This window comes from Mercurialis annua, linkage group LG4 (assembly GCF_937616625.2).
Source record: "Mercurialis annua linkage group LG4, ddMerAnnu1.2, whole genome shotgun sequence".
Taxonomy (NCBI): domain Eukaryota; kingdom Viridiplantae; phylum Streptophyta; class Magnoliopsida; order Malpighiales; family Euphorbiaceae; genus Mercurialis; species Mercurialis annua.
This window is the reverse complement of record NC_065573.1, coordinates 26,957,447-26,978,118: the sequence shown is the minus strand read 5'-3', so window position 1 is coordinate 26,978,118 and position 20,672 is coordinate 26,957,447. Positions and strand designations below refer to the sequence as shown.

At 34.1% G+C, this 20,672-nt stretch overlaps 1 protein-coding gene and 2 long non-coding RNA genes across 15 annotated transcripts; 2 read left to right on the top strand and 1 right to left on the bottom strand.

Moving 5' to 3' along the window:
- Positions 1–1,031: 1,031 nt before the first annotated feature.
- On the top strand, positions 1,032–6,909 carry LOC126677581 (uncharacterized). Of its 6 annotated transcripts, none has more exons than XR_008790570.1 (8): positions 1,032–1,046; positions 1,600–2,796; positions 3,661–3,781; positions 4,351–4,459; positions 4,535–5,283; positions 5,359–5,451; positions 5,517–5,618; positions 6,553–6,909. It is a non-coding gene; the product is annotated as an uncharacterized LOC126677581 (long non-coding RNA). The 6 variants fall into 6 exon arrangements; XR_008790571.1 differs by having other exon boundaries at positions 6,126–6,909; XR_008790573.1 differs by adding an exon at positions 3,360–3,388 and having other exon boundaries at positions 5,517–6,909.
- A 2,641-nt stretch (positions 6,910–9,550) lies between these two features.
- On the top strand, positions 9,551–13,192 carry LOC130014531 (subtilisin-like protease SBT5.4). Its single transcript, XM_050372266.2, has 10 exons — positions 9,551–9,826; positions 9,915–10,012; positions 10,098–10,262; positions 10,348–10,444; positions 10,522–11,044; positions 11,129–11,223; positions 11,302–11,547; positions 11,638–11,752; positions 12,203–12,416; positions 12,507–13,192. The coding sequence occupies exons 1-10, from the start codon at positions 9,630–9,632 to the stop codon at positions 13,043–13,045; spliced, it is 2,289 nt and encodes a 762-aa protein (XP_050228223.1). The 5' UTR covers positions 9,551–9,629; the 3' UTR covers positions 13,046–13,192.
- Positions 13,193–13,875: 683 nt separating this feature from the next.
- LOC126677582 (uncharacterized) lies at positions 13,876–17,408 on the bottom strand. 8 transcript variants are annotated; one of them, XR_007640556.2, is made up of 7 exons: positions 16,983–17,408; positions 16,429–16,568; positions 16,133–16,354; positions 15,789–15,967; positions 15,248–15,305; positions 15,081–15,127; positions 13,876–14,974 (listed from the first exon to the last, which is right to left on the bottom strand). It is a non-coding gene; the product is annotated as an uncharacterized LOC126677582 (long non-coding RNA). The 8 variants fall into 8 exon arrangements; XR_008790597.1 differs by having other exon boundaries at positions 16,161–16,354; XR_007640558.2 differs by having other exon boundaries at positions 16,133–16,191; positions 16,983–17,405.
- Positions 17,409–20,672: the final 3,264 nt, after the last annotated feature.

Below are 20,672 nucleotides of genomic sequence, written 5' to 3'. Positions count from 1 at the left end.
ATGTGATATGAGAGGGTATTTCAAAAGCAAAGTAGATTGAAAATGACATTACATTGCGAAAAAGAAGATATGTGCAATAAGTAATACGGTCAATAATAAGCGAAGCTTAATCCTTTTTCCGGGTTATTAGCTAAAATGATACCCAACCTTCACACCTTGTATCAAAATGGTACCCAACCATCAAAATGGTACTCAACCTTTTAATATTTGTATCAAAATGGTCTTTTAAACAAATTCCGGTCACTCTTGATGACGTGGCAACCGAAAAATTAATTTTTTATATTTTTGCCACATCCCATGACAAATAAGATTTTATATAATTTTAAAAATTAAAACGAACTCTTATTTTACATCAATAAAAAAATTATTTTTCCGGTTGCCACTTCATCAAAAGTGACCGGAAAATGTTAAAAAAACCATTTCGATACAAACATTAGAAGGTTAGGTACCATTTTGATATAAATTAAAGGTTGGATACCATTTTAATACAAAATGCAAAAGTTAGGTACCATTTTGGCTAATAGCCCCCTTTTTCCATTTCTTGTAGGCTAAACCCATATTTGGGTCCCTGCACTATATCTTTTTTTCAAAATAGGTCCCTGCACTAAAAAACTGTAAAATTCTTCCCTGCACTATCAGAAACGTTTATTTTAAGTCCTTTTGTTAATGTCCGTTGGAGAATGGAATACACGCAGTTACTTATGAGACTGGCCTTTAATTGTCTAGTGAATTATTAAAAGCATGCCACTTGAGCAGCATTTGGGACAATATTAAAAATAACTTTAAGGACAAAACACTACTTTTTTCTATTTATCATCCAAGTATTAGGTCATTTCATCTTCTTCCTCCTTTTTTCTCTGTTTTTTCCCGTAACCATTCATTGAAAAATCAGAAATCACATCACCGTGAGTACCAAGAGATTGCACAAATTCATTTTATCAATTCATATATATGTTCTTGAATATAAAGATTAACCTTTTCACCAAATTAAAGGGGACCCAAGTTGGTGTAATCCTGAAGTAGAAGCAAGCAGGTAACATCATCAGGTTTGCACCCAAACTCACCATCAAATATACCCAGACATCTTTAGTCCCATGATTTCAGATAAAACACGAAATCAACACATTCCAAGCAACTGTATCTCTATGAGGCATTTCCTCAAACACCTTACATGCTTCATTACGGTTTTCGCAAAGTGATTATCAATCCATCAATTTAGCAAGTAACGAACTATATGATTGGAACCCATTTCTTAAAATCCTAGCGTAAACTGGTATACCACCCATTAAAGAGCTAATGCTAACAACACTCAATAACAAAAGATAAAGATATTGGGTCTACACATAGACTTTTTTGCCTCATTTCTTGGTGTAAATTAGAAAGCCACCTGTTGTTTTCTTCTTATTTATGTAATCCACCATCAGCGACGGACCGCACATCTTCTTCTTCTTCAGATTCAGCTTACATGTTATGAACAATTTTAATTTTTAAATTTCAAGAACTGGGTTTTTTTCTTACTAATGGTTTATGATTATATGAAGCAAACAAACTAATGGGTTATCATCAAAGAATTTTACTAATTTTTAGAAATAGTTGCAGATGAGGAAGAGAAGAATAGCAAGTAAGTGAAAGTTATGAGAGGCAACTGTAATGGCAGTGGCGGCGGTGTATCAATAATTCATGGCCATCGTCGTCGTTAATTAGTAACAAAAGGAACTGATTTCAAATGAGGAGAATTAGCTTTGAAGTGAATGATTGGTAGTTGGAGGATGAAGTGGCGGAGAATAGTCCGAGAGGGACGTGCAGGTGGTTGGTGGTGATGGTGGTTAGGAATTATCTTCCCAGAAATTTGCCTCGACAATGAATAAGGACTATAAGGAAGAAAATTCCCCTTAATGACGTGGATGAATTATAGGTCTGATGCCACATAAGCTAATATATATTATTTTTTTTATTTTTTTAAATGACGTGTAAATATAAATTCGTCAAAAATTATACGCTGTTTGTTGTCTGTTAACTCGCTGTTAAATAGGGACTAACTTATAACCTTTTCGAAAGTGCAGGGAAGAATTTTACACTTTTTTAGTACAGGGACCCATTCTGAAAAAAGTGATAATGCAGGGATCTATATATGCGTTTGGCCTTTCTTGTACTCCTTGTGTTGTCATTCAATTCTTAACCAGAAGAAGCAAGCATGGCTCATCATGCCGCTGTCTTCCCTAGGCCTGCTCCTCCACACTACAACATAACAGATATATGAGGGCGGTTTTGTAGGCGCGGTTCCATAAAAAGCCCCTATATTTTATCATTTAAAAACTAAGCCGTTCATTGTTTTGTGTTGTAGGGGCGGTTGAATAAGTATAGGGGCGGATATTTAAAAAAAAGACCTAACCCTAATAGAAACAATTTATTTTAATTCTTCTCTCTCTTCTTTTTCGTCGGCCTCTCATTCTCTCAACTCAAACACAGTAGCAATGGGGTGACCTAGAAGCTGATTCACTTGACTCCAATGGCGATCCTGGATTATCGATGATCTCATAATCCTTTATTTTTGAGAACTAGTAGCTGAATCTCTCACTTCACTTAGGTTTTTAGATTTTTGATTATTTCACTTCACTCGAGCAGCTGAATCGCTCTCTTAGGAATCGTCGGCCTCTCATCTTCGCGAACCTTGATTATCGATGTTTGTTGCTGTTTGGTTGCTAATTGCTGGTTTATTATCACTGCAATATTTGCTGTGAAGAAGGTGACCGGTGTTTGTTTTTGCTAGGGTTTTGTTATCTTCTCTTTACGCCGGTTAGTGCATTTCTGATTTGGGTATGTTAATTGTTGTTGTTGTTTCCATTAGAGGGTTAAGAAAAATAAGGTTGTCAATGTGATTGAGGGTTTTAAGAACTCTTACAGAATGTTGAAGAAGATTAATCACTAAATGCAATTGTTTTTTATTTTTGTGCTGATTCAGTTTCGTTGATTCAATTTAAGATTAATCACATGGTACATTATGATTTAAGAGATGAAATTGTGAATTTGGTGATTTGATATAAGTTTTCATGAAAACAGATATGTGATTTGATTTCTTCTCTTCAACCTTGTAATTGTACATTTTGTTTGTTCATATATAGTTGTAATTAGAACTTGTTTGGTTCTCTGTTAATTAGGACTTGTTTAGTTCTCTGTTATGCATTGTTATGCAAATTTGTTGAATGTGTTCATATATAGTTGTAATTAGGACTTGTTTGGTTCTCTGTTAATTAGTATACTGCCCATAGATTGTGAGGATCAGTTCATAGATTGTCCATAAACTTATTTTTAGTTCATAGATTGTTTTCAACTAGTTATATTCTTCCACTAATTTACAGGAGGAACCATTCTTCCACTAATTTCACAAGTAATTGGTTCTATCTTGATCTTAGTTCTATTTGAATATGTGCTTTGTAAATGTGTGTCCATTCTTCTATTTTCAAGTTACAGATAGAAGTATCATCATGTTTTGATTGCTAATTAGTCCTAATAATTTGTTGAATTATCATTATATGTTGATTTGCTAGTTTTAATCTGATTAAATTTATTAATTAATTTTGTTGAGTTATGGTTCTTTTCTAAAGCTGATGTATAGCTTGCTGTAGTCATTTCTTTATTTATTTTATTTTATCTCTACAGAGAGTTAGGTTCTCGGCATCTGTTAGCATTGGGTTGGAGCTGCTGACTCCTACATTTCCTTAACAGTTTTTGCTTCTTGCAGCTATTTCCAACTTTGCAAAACAAATACTCAGCTACTACTGTAAGGATTGTTGCTTATCAACTTCTCTTCTTTATCAAAACTAATTTTCATTTCTTATTTGAAAAATTGTTTCAATTCGACTAGAACTCTTTATAATGTTCGATAGTTATGTTTTAGTTGCATTCCCACACAAATTTTCTGATTTCCATTTTTCATATCAGTTTCTAATTCTTAATATAAGTTTTTAGATCAAAGGGTTATTCGGGTCCACAATTAACTCACTTTTCGATGAATCCTCCACGATTTGATTTCATTTGATCCAATCTTTGTCGGCATTTCAGGTGGTCTTTCCTGAATGTAGTTTTGTTTGATGCTGAATTTAGTGCTTGAGTTTTGCTGCATAATTTACATATATGCAACATTTTATATTTACGCTTTTAATTAAATAAAGTATAGCTTCTATCACCCCCTAATATTTCGTCAAAATTACTGTTCATTTCTCCTTCACTAATTCATTTTCTATGTACTATACTAGCTTTTCTTTGTTCTCTCTTTATCTTATGATTCAAGCATTTACAGTTTGATGAATTCAGTCTTAATATCGTCAATTTGTTTTTTTATAAATGTAGAGAGTTTATTGATATCGAGAAAAGAAAACGGCGTTGACAAACTCGCCTAAATCCAAATGACTTGGAAGTATTGATAAATGAAAAATTTCATGTCTGGCTCCAAAGCAAGGTTGGTATAATAGTTCATTGTGTTTGTAGTTTTAACTCTTAGTGTTTACACTCAATATTTTTCACAATTTTATAGGTTATAGGTCTAGCGCGTGACTTGAATATCTCGAAGACCCGTGAAGAGCAAAGATTGACCCAAAATAGCGGTGTAGTTAACAAATTTGAAGGAGGGGGTGTGGAGTACTTCGGAAAACTAAGAGATATTATTGAACTAAATTACTATGGGAGTTTCAAGGTGGTGTTATTAATATGTGGTTGGATTGATGTTCATCATAGTGCTGGAATGAAAAAAGATGAATATGGGTATACATTAGTTAACTTCTCTCGGTTAATTCATACGGGTGACAATGTAGCTGATGATCCGTATATTTTTTCCTCTCAAGCTGATCAAGTGTTCTATGTGGAAGATCCAAGTAATCTGAATTGGCATGTGGTTATTAAAATTAAACTCAGAGATGCATTTGATATGGGCCACGAAGAAGGAGATGATCATTCTTTTACTTCTGTTAGTAGGCAGATTTTATGTGAACAAATGCAACCTGATTGGGTTAGGGTTGATGTAAACAATGACGATTTGTAGTTCAGACCTCCTTTTGAACTGAATATTATTTGATGCGATAGGAGAAATTCTTGATTTCTCCCGAGACAAAAGGTTGGGTTCTTGAATCAGTGGGTAAAAAATGGAGGGATTACAAATCTGATCTGAAGTTACAGTATTATAGCCGAGATAAACCTAAGGAACAAGTCAAAACAAATGTTCCGAAAGGGGTTGAAATAACTCAATGGCGTATTTTGGTCAATGGATGGTACACTGAGAGAAGTCAGGTTTGTATTTAGCCATATGTGATGTGATTGTTTATTCTAAATAATAATTTGTATAACTTTTTTTTCTTTTTGTAGAGATTGAGCCGGATAAATACTGCCAATGCAAATAAGAAGAAAAACAAACAAACTACTGGAAGAAAAAGTTATGCAAGACTTAGAAAAGAAATGGTAATTATGTATTTACACCGATAAAATTTTAATTTAATTCTCTAACAATTTTTTTGTATTTTTAGGAAATACAAAGTGGAGTGGCCCCTGATCGACTTACTTTTTTTGAAACGACCCATAGAAAGAAGGATGGCACATATGTTGATGATAATAGCAAAGAGCTTATGGTACATACTTCTTTCTATTGCTTCGTTATTTTTGAAATTAGTCTGTTATTTCAAATGATATGTTGATGACAATAGCAAATGATATGTTTCTGCTGTTAAAATAAACAAATTGCTTTAGATATGAAATCTGTACTAAAACTCTGATTTAGGTAGCCAAAAGTAAGTAGGAACAGACAAAATGAATCTTAGTTAGTAAAATAGGCTCTTGTTTTCTCATGGCAAAACTGGAGAGTGTAGCCTACAGCAGTAATCAAATTTCAAAACTCAGAGAATTACAATCATAAAATATCATTTAATATGAACATCATGAAGCCATAAGCATACAGAGTGCGTGTAATTGCAAAATAAAATGACACTGCAAAGATGGCAAGATGATTCGGTGTGCACAAGTATAATAAGTACAATAATCAAAGTTTTTATATCATTTTCTCTATCAGAAAACTTTTTTGAATGACTTGTTTTCAGTGACTCGTCTTTTTGTCCCATTTTTTCTCATTTGATTATCAGATATAAAAAACCGCCCCCATAAATGGAGCAAACCATTTTGGAGATTTGTATGTCTTATTGTCCACCTCAGATCTAAAAGATATTAATCCCAACAGTTGTAGTGCAGTTACCTACAAGCAAACAAAACCGCCCCCATAAAGCTGTTTTGTTGTAGTGCAGTTACCTCCTCATTTTCATCTTCCCCGTCTTCTCTTTCTTTTAATCCCAACAGTTGGAGTTTTTGCTCGCATAACTGTCTGCTGCGTCTGAATAAACGTAATGCCCATACATGGAGACATTCCATGTTTGTCAGCACAAAAATTGTCCTCCAAAATGAGGCTCTCGCTTTCATTGAAAAACCAATTGTGACTCAAGTTCCTGACAGTGTTCTTGTTTTGCCATTCTCGATTGACATGTTATTTGGTTTTTGATATGGTTATTGCATTAGTGAAACAGCATGTGATAAGGAGTGCGACGCCCCTGTTTCAAGAGTGTGCTAGCTTTCAGCAAGGCAAAAGTTTAGCTGAAAATCTTGGATTTCCACCAAGTGGTTTACAATGGAAAGGAAATAAAGTAATCTCCAGAAGACAACTCCAAGCACAAGCTAATGCAATACAAGCTGGAACAACACAGTAATTGAAGAATTGAAACTTTGTATTGATATGTATCTATTGTATCTTTGACGTCTTTTGCTTTAATATACGATTGGCGTTTGCACTTTAACCACTTCTTTTGATGAAACGGTGACGATGTTATTGTCGACAACTTTTTAGTAATTGAAATAAGAAATTTGATTTGATATGCATTTTCTTGTTATCAGTTGAGAGCATTTGTTGTATTGTAATTGCAAGAAGGTTGGATATATGCAGGCACGTTAAATATTCAGTTTATTTTCCTATCAGTAGCTTCAGGAAGTAGCTACAAATGAAATTGCATTTGAGAAATGAGATGCCAGCTGCATTTAGAGATTGCAATTGCATTCAAAAATTGCAGTTGCATAAGCAGCGGAATGAAAATTGCAGCTGTATTCAGAAATTGCAGCCGTGTAATGAATTCCAGCTGCATTTAGAAATTGTAATTGCATTCAGAAATTACAGCTGCATAATGAAATCACAGTTGCGTTCAGAAAAGCGTCTTAATCCTTGCTCGTTACATGTTTGATTGTCGTTATATAGATGATTAGTAGAAGTTCTAATCTATATAATGCACTTGATTATGTAAATGTTTAGAAAGAAAAAAATGAATTTTGGCATTGTTCTGTTCAATTGATCTGCTAGACTGCTACTAACCAAACTCACTTTGTTTTTCTAATTTTTGCTAATCTAGTGCATGACCTGACAACAAGTGAAAAAAGTTCATTCTATAAATTATAAGTGTTAAAGCTTTGTATTCCATTAGAAAAGATATTAAAGTTGAAAAAAAAAGTCATCATATAATTCAATCTCAATTGCAGGGAGAATTACAAGAAAAGGAGCCAAATGTACAACACAATTGTCAATATAATGAACCAAACCAATATTTTTTAGTTAACTTCTATACATACAAGGATCTGATAAGGACGGAATTATTAGTGCAGGGACTGCTTACTGACGAAATGATGTACAAGGAAGTTTTAGAACAGAAACTGATGTAAATATGATCAATGCAGGAATGTTATGGTGGATGATATATACCTAGAGTAGGTAATTCAGGAAGCGATATTCCTGTTGAGACTCTGATGCTTCTCCTTCATATGTTGTGTTTTTGCCTGTACCAATGGTGCTTTTAGGTAGGGGTGAACCGGCGGTTCCGAACTACCGTTCATGGAACACTCAACAGCCCTTTAGGCGGTTCCATGCCGGTTTTGGAACTGGCCTCTTCCGGTTCACAGACGGTTCGAAAAATTAAAAAGATATATCTTATGAAAGTTAAATTTAAATATTTTAAATTAAGTTAGAATTGAAATTAAACTTAATTTAAATGATTAATTATACTTAATTGTTTTTTTAAAATCCATTTAATTTAGGCTTATCCCCTTAAAAACCCCTCACCTTTTATCCCCAATTCATTTGCACCCTCACGTTGCAAAACCACCAAATATACCCAAATTACGACCTTTCACTTTCAATTGCACCCTCAAGCATTAAATTGATCTCTTTTCACTTGAAAAAATAGGTTTATTTTTGTTTTAAATAAAATATTAAGTCCTATTTTAAAATATATGCTAAAATTTAAAGTATTGATTTGAACATTTTTCAAGTGAAAAGAGGTCAATTTGATGCTTTAGGGTACAATTGAAAGTGAAAGGTCGTAATTTGGGTATATTTGGTGGTTTTACAACGTGAGGGTGCAAACGAATTGGGGGGAAAAGGTGGGGGGTTTTTAAGGGGATAAGTCTTTAATTTAACATAAATTTGATAATTAATTATTTATATATAGTTGATATAGTTATATATTGCTATAAAAATAAAATAAAATATAAATATAGTATTTAAATGGAATAATAAATTAGAATATATAAAAAATAAATAAATAACATTTATATATTTATAGTGGTATATAGTATAAATAAATATATCATGATATATAAATAATTGATTATATGTATATATAATAAATAATTTAAAATATATATTTTAGAAAATATACGTTTCAGAACCGAAACCGTTGGTTTCAAAACCGTAAACGACGGTTCCGATTCCAAATGTTGAACCGGCCCGAACCCGCCCTCCCTCTGGTTCTGGACCGGTTTTGACATAGTTCAGGGTTTGACCGGTTTCGGGCCGGTTCAATCCGGCCAAGGCCACCTCTATTTTAGGACAAGCTTGCAGGGATGAACTTTTAATCTGTATCGAAAGTGGTGTATAAGGATCAGAAATACATCTATTTATAATTTTATATATGCATGGATTCATGCTAAATCCCGTTTATATTTCCAAATGGTTACCATAGCAGGTCCTTTCAATTTGCACGTTGATCTGTTAAACATTCTGCATGGAACTCATAATTTTAAATTTTAAGACCATTGACATATAAAGAAAACAGGAATGCAAACCTGTCGGAGGAAAAAAAAAGAAATTTGCGTGCCTTGGAATTCTATGTTCAATGAATCACTATGATAAACGAACATGGAGAGTGAAATTAGATCGAAAAAAAACGCTACAACTAATAAATATATACACAAATTAAGTCAGACAGTTAAAGCAGGAGTCTGTTTCCATATACATAAATGGAAATTAATAATACTCCGATATGATCTGGTCTGATCTTCAGGCTAAGATAAGACTCCTTATATTTTAGAATGATACGCTATCAGTATCATATAGAAACACAATCTCTGCTATTCTGGAATTTCTTTAAATAACACGAAACAATCTTACATTGTTTAGAACTCTTACCCTTGTAGTATTCTGTTCCTCGTACTCTTTCATGTAATTGACTTCAAAAACTTCCATACATATATATATATATATTCAGCTCAGATCAAATCAAATCATATAAACACGCTCGTGATAATAATAATTACTTCCGTCTGCAGCAATCAGAATGTTGCTTTCAAAGTTTTCGTCAGTACTTTTGTTTTGCAGCATATGGTGTTTGTTTCATGCAGTGTCAACTTCTGCTATTAAACAGCCGTATGTAGTTTACCTGGGCTCCCATAATCATGGCCCCGAAGCTACTGAAGCTGATTTTCGTGCTGTTACCGATTCTCATTATGAGTTTCTTGCCTCCTTTTTGGGAAGGTACAATATAATCTGAAACCTTAATTTACATTATGAATATGGATATATATATTGAATTATGATGATTTACTTATTTGATTTGATGCAGTGATGAAAAGGCCAGAGGTTCACTCATTAACTCGTATCAAAAGAATATCAATGGGTTTTCTGCATTCCTTGATGAGGAAGAGGCAGCTGAAATTGCAAGTAAGTATATATTGTTACACTAATTAATTTAATTCCTCGAGCTTTTTACAATTTGATATTAATTACTTCCAACTTTATGCTGCAGAGAATCCAAAAGTTGTGTCAGTTTTCGTCAACGGGGCGAAAAAGTTGCACACAACACATTCATGGGAGTTTATGATGCAGGAAAAGAATGATATCGTCAAGGCTGAATCCTTATGGGAGAAAGCCGATTTCGGTAAAGATGTCATTATTGCGAACCTCGACACAGGTATTCCTTTAATAGACTGTTTTAGACCTCAACATCTTTTAAATTAGATTTGGCGGTGAAATTCACATGTGTATAATTGAATTAGGTGTATGGCCGGAATTGAAAAGCTTTAGCGACGAAGGTTATGGACCTGTGCCAGCAAGATGGAGAGGATTGTGCACGAAAGGAGTAACTTGCAACAGGTTGGCACTACTTACGTTATTTTGTTGATAACTTTTTATGTATATGTAAATCTATGTTAATTGATGTACTTTTGTAGGAAGCTTATTGGTTCAACATACCACGGCAAAGGTTACTTGTCGGTTGGTGGTGTGGTGAATGCGTCTATATACAATGGTCGTGACTATGAAGGACATGGAAGTCACACGCTATCAACAGCCGGTGGTGATTTTGTTCGTGGAGCCACTGTGTTTGGATTGGCGAATGTAACTTTAAAAGGCGGTTCCCCTAAGGCTAGAGTGGCTTCTTACAAGGTGTGCTGGGAAGGAGGGTGCTTTGATTCTGATATGCTGGAAGCTTTCGACCAAGCTATTCACGATGGGGTCGATGTGATCTCCATGTCTGTCGGGGGTCCTGCTACTGACTATTTCTACGATAGTATTGCAATTGGTTCGTTTCATGCTGTCAAGGAGGGTATTGTTGTTGTTTGCTCTGCAGGAAATTCTGGACCATTACCTGGATCTGTCTCCAATATTGCCCCTTGGATTATAACTGTTGGAGCAAGTACCATGGATAGAAATTTTGAATCATTCGCTCATCTTGGAGATGGACGGCGCCTATTGGTAAAATTTCATCAGTCACAAGTTCTATTATGTATGTACTTATTTACATTCGGATATATAATATGATTTCAAATTGCATTTCAGGGTGCAAGTCTTGCCGAGGGTACACCTAAGAACAAACTTTTTCCACTCATCACTGGATTGATGGCTAAGGCTGCCAATGCATCTTCTCTCAATGCGTAAGAAGAACTAAACATAAACATATTTAATTTGGTGGAAGGTGTTATTGGAGTTTAACATGGTTTTGAATAATGCAGTGAGCTATGCGAACCGGGTTCGTTGGATCCGACTAAGGTGAAGGGTAAGATTGTGGCTTGCTTGAGAGGGGAAAATGCTAGAGTTGATAAGGGTAGAAATGCTGCTGAGGCTGGTGCAGTTGGGATGATCCTTTGCAATGATAAAATGAATGGGAATGATATTGTTGCCGATCCTCATGTTCTTCCAGCTACACATATCAGCTATACTGATGGCCTTGCTGTTGTCTCCTACATTAACAATTCCAGGTCTATACATATAAAACAAATTTTAGTTTTTCTTTATCTTGTATATATCAGACATACATATCTCAATTTTACTTCGTATATTTTTTATAGCAATCCCACCGGATCTATTTCTGCTTCCAATCAAGTGTTTGACGTAGTGCCTGCTCCATTCATGGCTGCATTTTCCTCTGTTGGTCCCAATACCGTCACCCCCGAGATCCTCAAGGTTTGTTGCAAATTTGGATAGTTATTTTCTTAAAACACATATTACATATGTGTTAAATTCAAGGTTTGATTGCCAATTTGGATTCTTATTTGCTTAAAACACATAGTACATATACCTTAAATTCAAGGTTTTATTGCAAATTGGATACTTATTGTATGTTTATGTTTCAGCCTGATATTAACTTCCCCTAGAGTAAATATCCTAGCCGGTTATTTGCTTAAAACACATATTACAGTATATATGTTAAATTCAAGTTTTGATTGCAAATTTTAGGTTGCATTGCAAATTTGGATACTTATTGTATGTTTATGTTTCAGCCTGATATTACTACTTCTAGAGTAAATATCCTAGCCGGCTATTTGCTTAAAACACATATTACAGTATAAATGTTAAATTCAAGGTTTGATTGCAAATTTGGATACTTATTGTATGTTTATGTTTATGTTTCAGCCTGATATTACTGCCCCTGGAGTAAATATCCTAGCCGGCTTCACTGGAGCAGTTAGTCCGACTGGTCTAGATTTCGACAAGCGTAATGTTTCTTACAACATTATGTCTGGTACTTCCATGTCTTGCCCTCATGTTGGTGGAGTTGTGGGTCTTCTCCGAAAGCTTTATCCTGATTGGAGTCCTGCAGCAATCAGATCAGCAATCTCTACTTCCGGTAATTAATCAACATTACTTATTATACCTAATTCCGATGTTGTGAAATTAAACGTTTCTAATCATTTGATTAATGTATGACCTTTTGCAGCGAGAACAAGAGACAACACAGTGCACCCAATGCTTGACGGATCCACCTTTAAAACAGCAACACCGTTTGCTCATGGTTCAGGACATATCAGGCCAAACCGTGCCATGGATCCAGGGTTGGTCTACGACTTAATGGAGTCTGATTACTTGGACTTTCTCTGCGCCCAAGGCTACAACGAAACCTTGATCAAGGTCTTGAATAATGATTCTTACAAATGCCCAGAATCAGCCAGTCTTCTTGATTTCAACTACCCTTCTATAACCATTCCTAAGTTGTCCGGTACAGTTACCGCCACTAGGAAGTTGAAGAATGTGGGTTCACCAGGGAAGTATCAAGTTGTTATTAAGGCGCCCTATGGAGTTTGGGTTTCGGTTGAACCAAGTGCTCTGGTGTTTGATAAGGTCGGAGAAGAGAAAAGCTTTAAGGTTAGCTTCAAGGCTAAGTGGGACGGTGCTGCTAAAGATTATGAATTTGGAGGTCTCACATGGACTGATGGTTCCCATTATGTGAGGAGTCCAATTGTCATTCGTTCTGCTTAATTTTGTTTTTTGTTTTTAGTTTAAATTATATTAGATGTGGTTAAAAAACAAATCTTAGTTTAGCCGGTAGTTTTGTTTGTTTTTGTTTTTTATAACTATTGGAAATCAGTTCTCAATCTACTCGATTGAAAGCTGAAGCTTTGTTTAGTTCTATTCTATGTTTGATTTTTTTTTCTTTTACTATGGTTTCATTTAGTATTTTGAATTACTGACTGATTCTGTCTTTTGGATCAAAGAAAATTGTTATAGTAATTTATTTAACATCAACATGACCAATCCTATAGACAAATAGAGTTACGAAATAATTTTTTAAGTAAACTAAATACAACTATATTTATTTACTAATAAAGTTCTCAAAAGTTTATGGATTTCATTCGAACCACACATACAATAAAGGTTAAATTTGCAAATGAATGATCACTAATTAAAGAAATAAAAAAGTTTCTTGATTACTTTAGTTGCTATACAAAAGTCTCTTGATTAATTTAGTTGCTATTAATCTGAAGTTCCTACAAATGCCTCCTGTGTTTTTACACCCACCCTAAAACCGCCGTCTACGGCGGTGCCACTACATTAAAGGGGCGGTTTTAGCAACAGCCGGGGTATGTAGTTTTGTAGGGGCGGCCAAATAGGGGCAGTTTACAGTTGAACTTTTTTAAAACAAATGGGGCAGTTTCCTTATATTCAACGGTGTACCAACCATTTTCTAGCATAAACACATAGCAGATTGTAGTAAATATCAAATCTTTCTATCCTAAACTTTTAAAACCAAATCAGGACAACAATAATACAATAGAAAAGCAGAAACACTATGATACAAAACCATATCATAGATACATAAATAATTTATAGATTCAAATAAACTCCTTACAGTTCTATTCAATTGCAATCTTAAGATTTGTAAAAAGTTCATAGAGAAATGTAAAGGTAGCAACAATGTCTAAAAAAGTTGTCATACCTATTAAATACAAGCTAAGGGGATACGCTCTCATCATCTGAACTTGAAGGATCAATGCGTCTTCCTGCGATGGCAGGAAATAATTGATGCCGCCGATGGTCTGAGTTTTGGCAAGGATCTGGAGCCTCCTTCTTAGATGTCCTCTTCGGCCTTGCTGCTCTGTCTAACATCTCTGCATGCCCTCTCTACCCTTATCAAAAAATCTCGTACAGTTGTGAACAAGCGTAAGCCTTCATTCTTTTCAGCATTCCCCTGAAAATAATATGTTGTAATCTGTACCATAATCATTATCCGCTTTTCTTCTTCTGAAATAAATGCAATTTCAGATTCTGCATGTTCCACAAAACTAGCCATGTAGACTGCTACATTGAGCTCCTCAGTTATCTGTGTCATTCAGGACACCATCTGTCGTAACTTTTGCTGAGAGAGGGGAATGGATCGCGTTATTGCAATGACAAGACAGCAAAAGATTTTAGTAATGTAGAAAGATAAGTCTGTGAAAACGTGTATAAGATGGCGGTCTGCAAGTTCTCTTCCTGTGAAATCTATTCAGGGCAATCACTGAATCCACAATCTGAACCACAGGCACACAAATCCATCAATCTCCCTAGGACTCCTAAGACTGGTGTTGAGAGGATAACATGTAATGTAAGCAAAACACTCAGCAGAAGTCTGAACGGCTCTTCAGACATTTTGGCAGCTAGATCAAGAAGCAGGTTGAACTGATGCTGATATGTATAAGCACGAGCAAAAATGATCTTCCGCATCCAAAACAAAGCAAGTCAGAATTGGTCCCTTCAGTATTAAAAATATGAAAACAGAAGTTGACCCTCGCACTATACATGACAGCTCCTGGGTCCATGCTGAATTGGTACATACAAAGTAATGCTATATTGAACAGGCTTCTAAGGAGGGTGAGAGAGGAACATGTGTAGAGACGGAGAGTATGAGCAAGCTGTGTTTTCCCATATCTGAAGTATACAAAGAATGAAATGACAGGCAGAAGTTTCAAGATTTAAAATTAGATTGAACCGAACAACACAATTAACAATCATAAGAGAAACAAATATATCTCACCAGAATTCCCCAAAAGCTTCTGTAATACAGCAAGTTTCGAAACCACCCTTTTAAAGTAATCAGAAAAGAAAATATCAATTTCATCGAAACTAGCAACAATAATTCCACTCACATTAACAATAACAGAGACTAGTTTGAGAGCATTTTAATAGTATAAGAAAAGATACCTCCTAAAAGTTCATCGAGTGATCAACTTCTTGTTGTGATGCGAATTACTTGTTTCCTCTATCAGAAGAAAAGACAATCGAATATCAGGTTTGATCTCTTTTAAATTAAATAAAGGAAAAATATACAAAAAAGGAAATGTAACATAAATTTTATTTCGATTGTTGTGTCGTTCTGAGTTCTAAATTCTAACCACTATCATCTTAGCAGCTTTGCATATCAGCAAATCACTCAAAAATTAAAGCAAACAAACAAAAGAAATAGTAACTTCACTACGAGAAATCTCTTCTTAAATAGTACTAACTCAGAAGCTATTCTAAGAAAAGCAAGTCATACTAATCCAATTAATATACAGGGCATTTAGTTTTTCCATTGTTTATGTTATAGCAAACATCAGCCAAAAAAAACAGCCACTTTATTAGCAAAAAACAAGAAGAATTGACTTCTGCAACCACATTAGACATAGATATCACTAAGTCCTGATAATTATCATCTAAAATGAAGTTTATTTGCAAGAAAATGAGATATTCAATACTTTCTAACATTGATAGAAGATGGGCTCAGGAATCAGTGCCTCCATATAAGCCTCTGTCAACTCTCTTCTTTCCCGATTATGGTACGGAGCTCAAACATCAACATAAATTCTTTGACAAAGAAAACTTCGTAACAAAAATATAGAGAAACAACACACCAACTCTTACAGGCTTCCAATTCTTGAAGTCCTGAAAACAACAAATAACTGTATCTAAGCTTAGCCTTCCAATAAAAAAATCTCAAATACAACTGTAATAAACAAATTTAGAACTTAAGGGAGAGCTAAAACTAATTTTAGCTCAAAGTTGAAGACTTTCAGTATCTAAAATGCAAACTAAAAGATCCACTCTCACATCAATCATCAATATAGATCCAACTCACTTGATTGAATAGATCAATATAATGTTTTAGGCTGCACACAACAAAAACATTGAATACAAAAAAACAGTGATTGCTATATTAGTTAGATTCTAGTAAAAGTAACAGCAGCTGAGCCATATTGAAAAAGTGTATAAACACAGTCAATAAAAATCGAATAGCCGAAATGAACCAACAGATTCGATTTGGTTTGGCACCTGACATTAATAGACATGATATTAGCATCCAAAGACTGCAATCAACATCAAAATCTCTATAGAATAACACTTACAAACGTTACAATCCAAAGTATTTTCTAGTTGTCCATGTTCTTCATGTATTCCTTCAAAAGTTCAGTCTCTCTCTAGTCTACTTAAGCTTTTGTTGTCTGATGAGAAAAAAGTCCAATTCTAGTAAAGCCTGTAGCGTTTTCTGCTCAAATTAGTTTTAAAAGAAATAAGAATCACAACAAGTAACCAAGAAAGCTCTAAATCATTAACTTAATCACAGAAAGTATCTGCAGAAAGAAAAATCAAGTTCAGCACATTCATATATAATATAATTTAAATAACAAAGAAATGCTTCACAATAGAAATTGTGAATGGCGCAACTTTTGTACCCTTCAAAATCATTTCAGAGATAATAATCTTCAATTCATGCAAATCTATTGAAACAATTGAACGAATATCGTGAAATGGCTTAAAAAAAACATCTCAAGAGCCATCCAAATCAATTAAAAAAAAAAAGCACCTCGCAAGCCAAAATTGGAGCCGTTTTAAACATTAATTCAATGACAGAACCCTAAAGAAATGCATACATAGTGATAAAAAGAAGAGGTTTCTATACCGGAGAGGCAATGAACTGATTCTGCTCACCGGAAAATTAGTTTCAAGTGATATTTGGAGGTTATTGAATCAGAAACCCTAAAAATTGCAGTTGCGTAAGCTGCGTAATGAAAATTGTAGCTGCATTCAGAAATTACAGCTGCATAATGAAATCGGAGTTGCGTAATCCTTGCTCATCATGATATATGTTTGATTGTTATTATATAGATGATCAGTAGAAGTTGTAATCTGTAGAATGCACTTGATGATGTAAATGTTCAGAAAAAAATTCATTTTGCCATTTTTCTGTTCAATTGATCAACTACTAACCAAACTCATTTTTAAAATTTTTTTGTTCATTCTATAAATTATAAGTGTTAAAGCTTTGTATTCCATTAGAAAAGATATTAAAGTTGAAAAAAAAAAAAGTCATCATATAATTCAATCTCAAATGCAGAGAGAATTACAAGAAAAGAAGCCAACTGTACAACACAATTGGGGTTATTAATTGGCTTAATATATAGTTTTGACCCCTGAACTTGTACCCTTTTACCCATCTAACCTCTAAACTTAATATCTCACCTATCGAACCTCTGAACTTGTTAAATAATCCGATTTGACCCCTGAATTTGATAAATATGTAAATATTGAACCCTTCGTGTCCACCTGTCACATGAAACATTCTAGAAGAAATTGTGTACGGAGGGGTTCAATGTTTACGTATTTATCAAATTCGGGGGTCAAATCGGGTTATTTAACAAGTTCAAGGGTTCGATAGGTGAGACGTTAAGTTTGGAGGTTAGATGGGTAAAATGGTACAAGTTCAGGGGTTAAACTATGTATTAAGCCGTTATTAATTAGCCACCCAACATTTGTACCTTATATCAAAATGCTATCCAACCTTTAATTTGTATTTTTTTTTTGGTACCGTAACTTATATTATTTATTTCAGACCAATTTTTTTCTAAAATCCGGCCACTTTTAATGACGTGGTATCCAGAATAAAAAATTTATTTTTATTCATTTTCACATCTAATGACAAATTAAATAAACTAATAAGTACAAATCCAATGATGCAAGCTATGGTCAATTTAATGTGTCAATTTGATATGAAAAAAAAAAACTTTTCCGGCTGCCACATCGTTAAAACTTGCCGGATTTTGTAAAAAACTGATATGAAACAAATAATAGAAGTTGTGATATCAAAAAGATACAAATTAAAATTTGGGTACCATTTTGGTACAGGGTATAAAGGTTGAGCACCATTTTAGCTAATAACTCACACAATTGTCAATATAAAGAATCAAACCAATATGTTTTTTTTGGGAAGGTTTCCCCTCAAGTTCAAAATCCCCTCCATTTTTCTCAAGTCCACTTAGATGAATGACACATAAGTATATTTTGATTTAATGTGATAATTTCTTTATCAATTTGCTTATGTGTCATTCATCTAAATGGACTTGAGGAAAATGAAGGGATTTTGAACTTGAGGGGAGCCACTCCGGTTTTTTTTAATCAACATAGGGATCTTTGTATTAACTCGGAACAAAAGCCAGTGTAAGATGCAGGGTGCTTATACATAAACGATTTAGTCGTGATTTAGTCGCAGATCTGCCTTACAAGCCTATAAGGTGAAATCAAATAACCGCGCTGGAGTCAAATACAAACTTGATTTTTAAGAAATACGTATCTGGTAAATTTGAAACGTCATAAAAACTGTTGAAACCAGCATAGATCTGCAACAAACAAGTGTATACCATAACAAAAATATTGAATGAATCAAGAAAACGGTATAAAATAAAAGTATCAAGACAAGTGATCGCCTAAAACGATGAAATTTTGATCGAACCCGAAAAACAACTAACTAGTTCTCAATAAAAAGAGAAACATTGAAATGATAAAACATACCACAAAACACCCAAACCCTCGAAACTCGAGTATTTTATTCAAAAAAACGGATAAAACATAAATATATGGGTGAAGAAACGATGATTGGCCGGTTAAACCGGAGATCACCGTCCCTACCCCGACAAAGTATAGAAAGAAACGAAGGTTTTCTTCAAAAGTTGAGAGGCACAAAGGTTTTCTTTTGGCAAACCAGTATGTTTTAGTTAACTTCTGTCCATACAAGGATCTGATGAGGACAGAATTATTAGTGCAGGAACTGCTTACATACTAAATGATGTACAAGGATGTTAGAACAGAAACTGAAAGTACAGAAACCCAATAATGCGTTTTGCCTAATAATTTTTTCCTTTTGTTTTCCTTTTTAATTTCGCAAAAGGTAAAAAGTATAAAAAAACTCTTCAAATTTTTCCAAAAGAACAATACAACCCTTTTATTTCTTTTAACATAAAAAAGCCCTTATTATTTTTAAATCGAAAAATAAACCCTTATGTCCCTGACTTTAACTAATGGACATTAAATTAATAACATGGTGATAGAAAAAAGAATCAAACACACCCTTAATGTTTGAATACTTACCAATTTTATATTTATAAATTTTTATGTGTTATTTTATCCTCTTCTTTCTAATTAACTATAATTAATTTTTTTATTAAAATATAATTAAGCAAATTAAAAATTAAAATCCCTATATTCCGAGAAATTCTTAGGTGAACCAAGTCCACCACGTAGGATTATGAACCATCCATTTAATACGTGACACGTTGCGTGATTAATTACATGAGCCAATTAATGAAAGACACATTAATTCTAAATAAAACACATTAAATAATCATTAATAATTGTGCCTTTCATTAATTGGCTCATGTAATTAATCACGCCACGTGTCACGTATTAAATGGATGGTTCATAATCCTACGTGGTGGACTTGGTTCACCTAAGAATTTCTCCTATATTCCTAAAGCCCTAAAAAAGATAATTAACATCCCTAAATGTATAAGAAGTCTTCCGCCCCCAATCTCATGCAACCCACACGTCAGATTTGCTGCCTCCAACGCCTCCTCTCAACCACTCTTTGTCTGTCTGCTCTTCCCTTCGTTGGTCTGTTCATCACTGACGGCAATAGCGGTCTGTCATCAATGTCTAATAATCCCAAGGTTTAAAACATACCTAAATTTGCCTTCTATGATTGGAATTATTAAGGTTTAATTGTTCCAGGAACATTAAAGAGAACCCATTAAGTTTCCATTTGCAAATCAGAACCTGAATTTTTTACCCACATAGTAGACCACCAAGGTTTTGAATAGACTTAATTAGCAATTTGTCCCTTTAAACTTATAAGCAATGGGCAATTAACATATAAATTAAATTTGTTGACAATCAATACACGAACTTAGTAATTATGGGCAATTAGCCCATTTTGTCAAATTAATTTACAAGTTAAGGGAGCAAATAGCCAATTTAGGATACAATTAACTTACAAATTAAAGGAGCAAATTGTCGAAATGGGATAAATTGCCCATAATCACCAAGTTCGTGTATTAATTTGTCCACAAAAATTATTTATGTGTTAACTGCCCATTGCTTACAAGTTGAGGGGGCATATTGCCACTTAACTCGTTTTGAATCTAAACGATGGACATTGCCGCTGAATTTTCCGAGTGAATTTGTTTGTCGATCAGACGGTGTATGTTTCTTGAATCTGAGAAAGCCACTGTTGTGGGACCGAGAAAGGACACCGTGGAGCAGGGAAAGTGGAGTATCTGAGTTAGAGGGGTTGCAAACAGATGAAAAAGGTGAAAATGTT

Excerpts from the sequence above, each read along its gene's own strand:
- LOC130014531 (XM_050372266.2), top strand. The coding sequence starts at position 9,630 with ATGTTGCTTTCAAAGTTTTCGTCAGTACTTTTGTTTTGCAGCATATGG. Across the intron at positions 11,224-11,301 it reads AATGCATCTTCTCTCAATGC|TGAGCTATGCGAACCGGGTT; the intron begins GTAAGAAGAACT and ends TGAATAATGCAG. Across the intron at positions 11,753-12,202 it reads TCACCCCCGAGATCCTCAAG|CCTGATATTACTGCCCCTGG; the intron begins GTTTGTTGCAAA and ends TTTATGTTTCAG.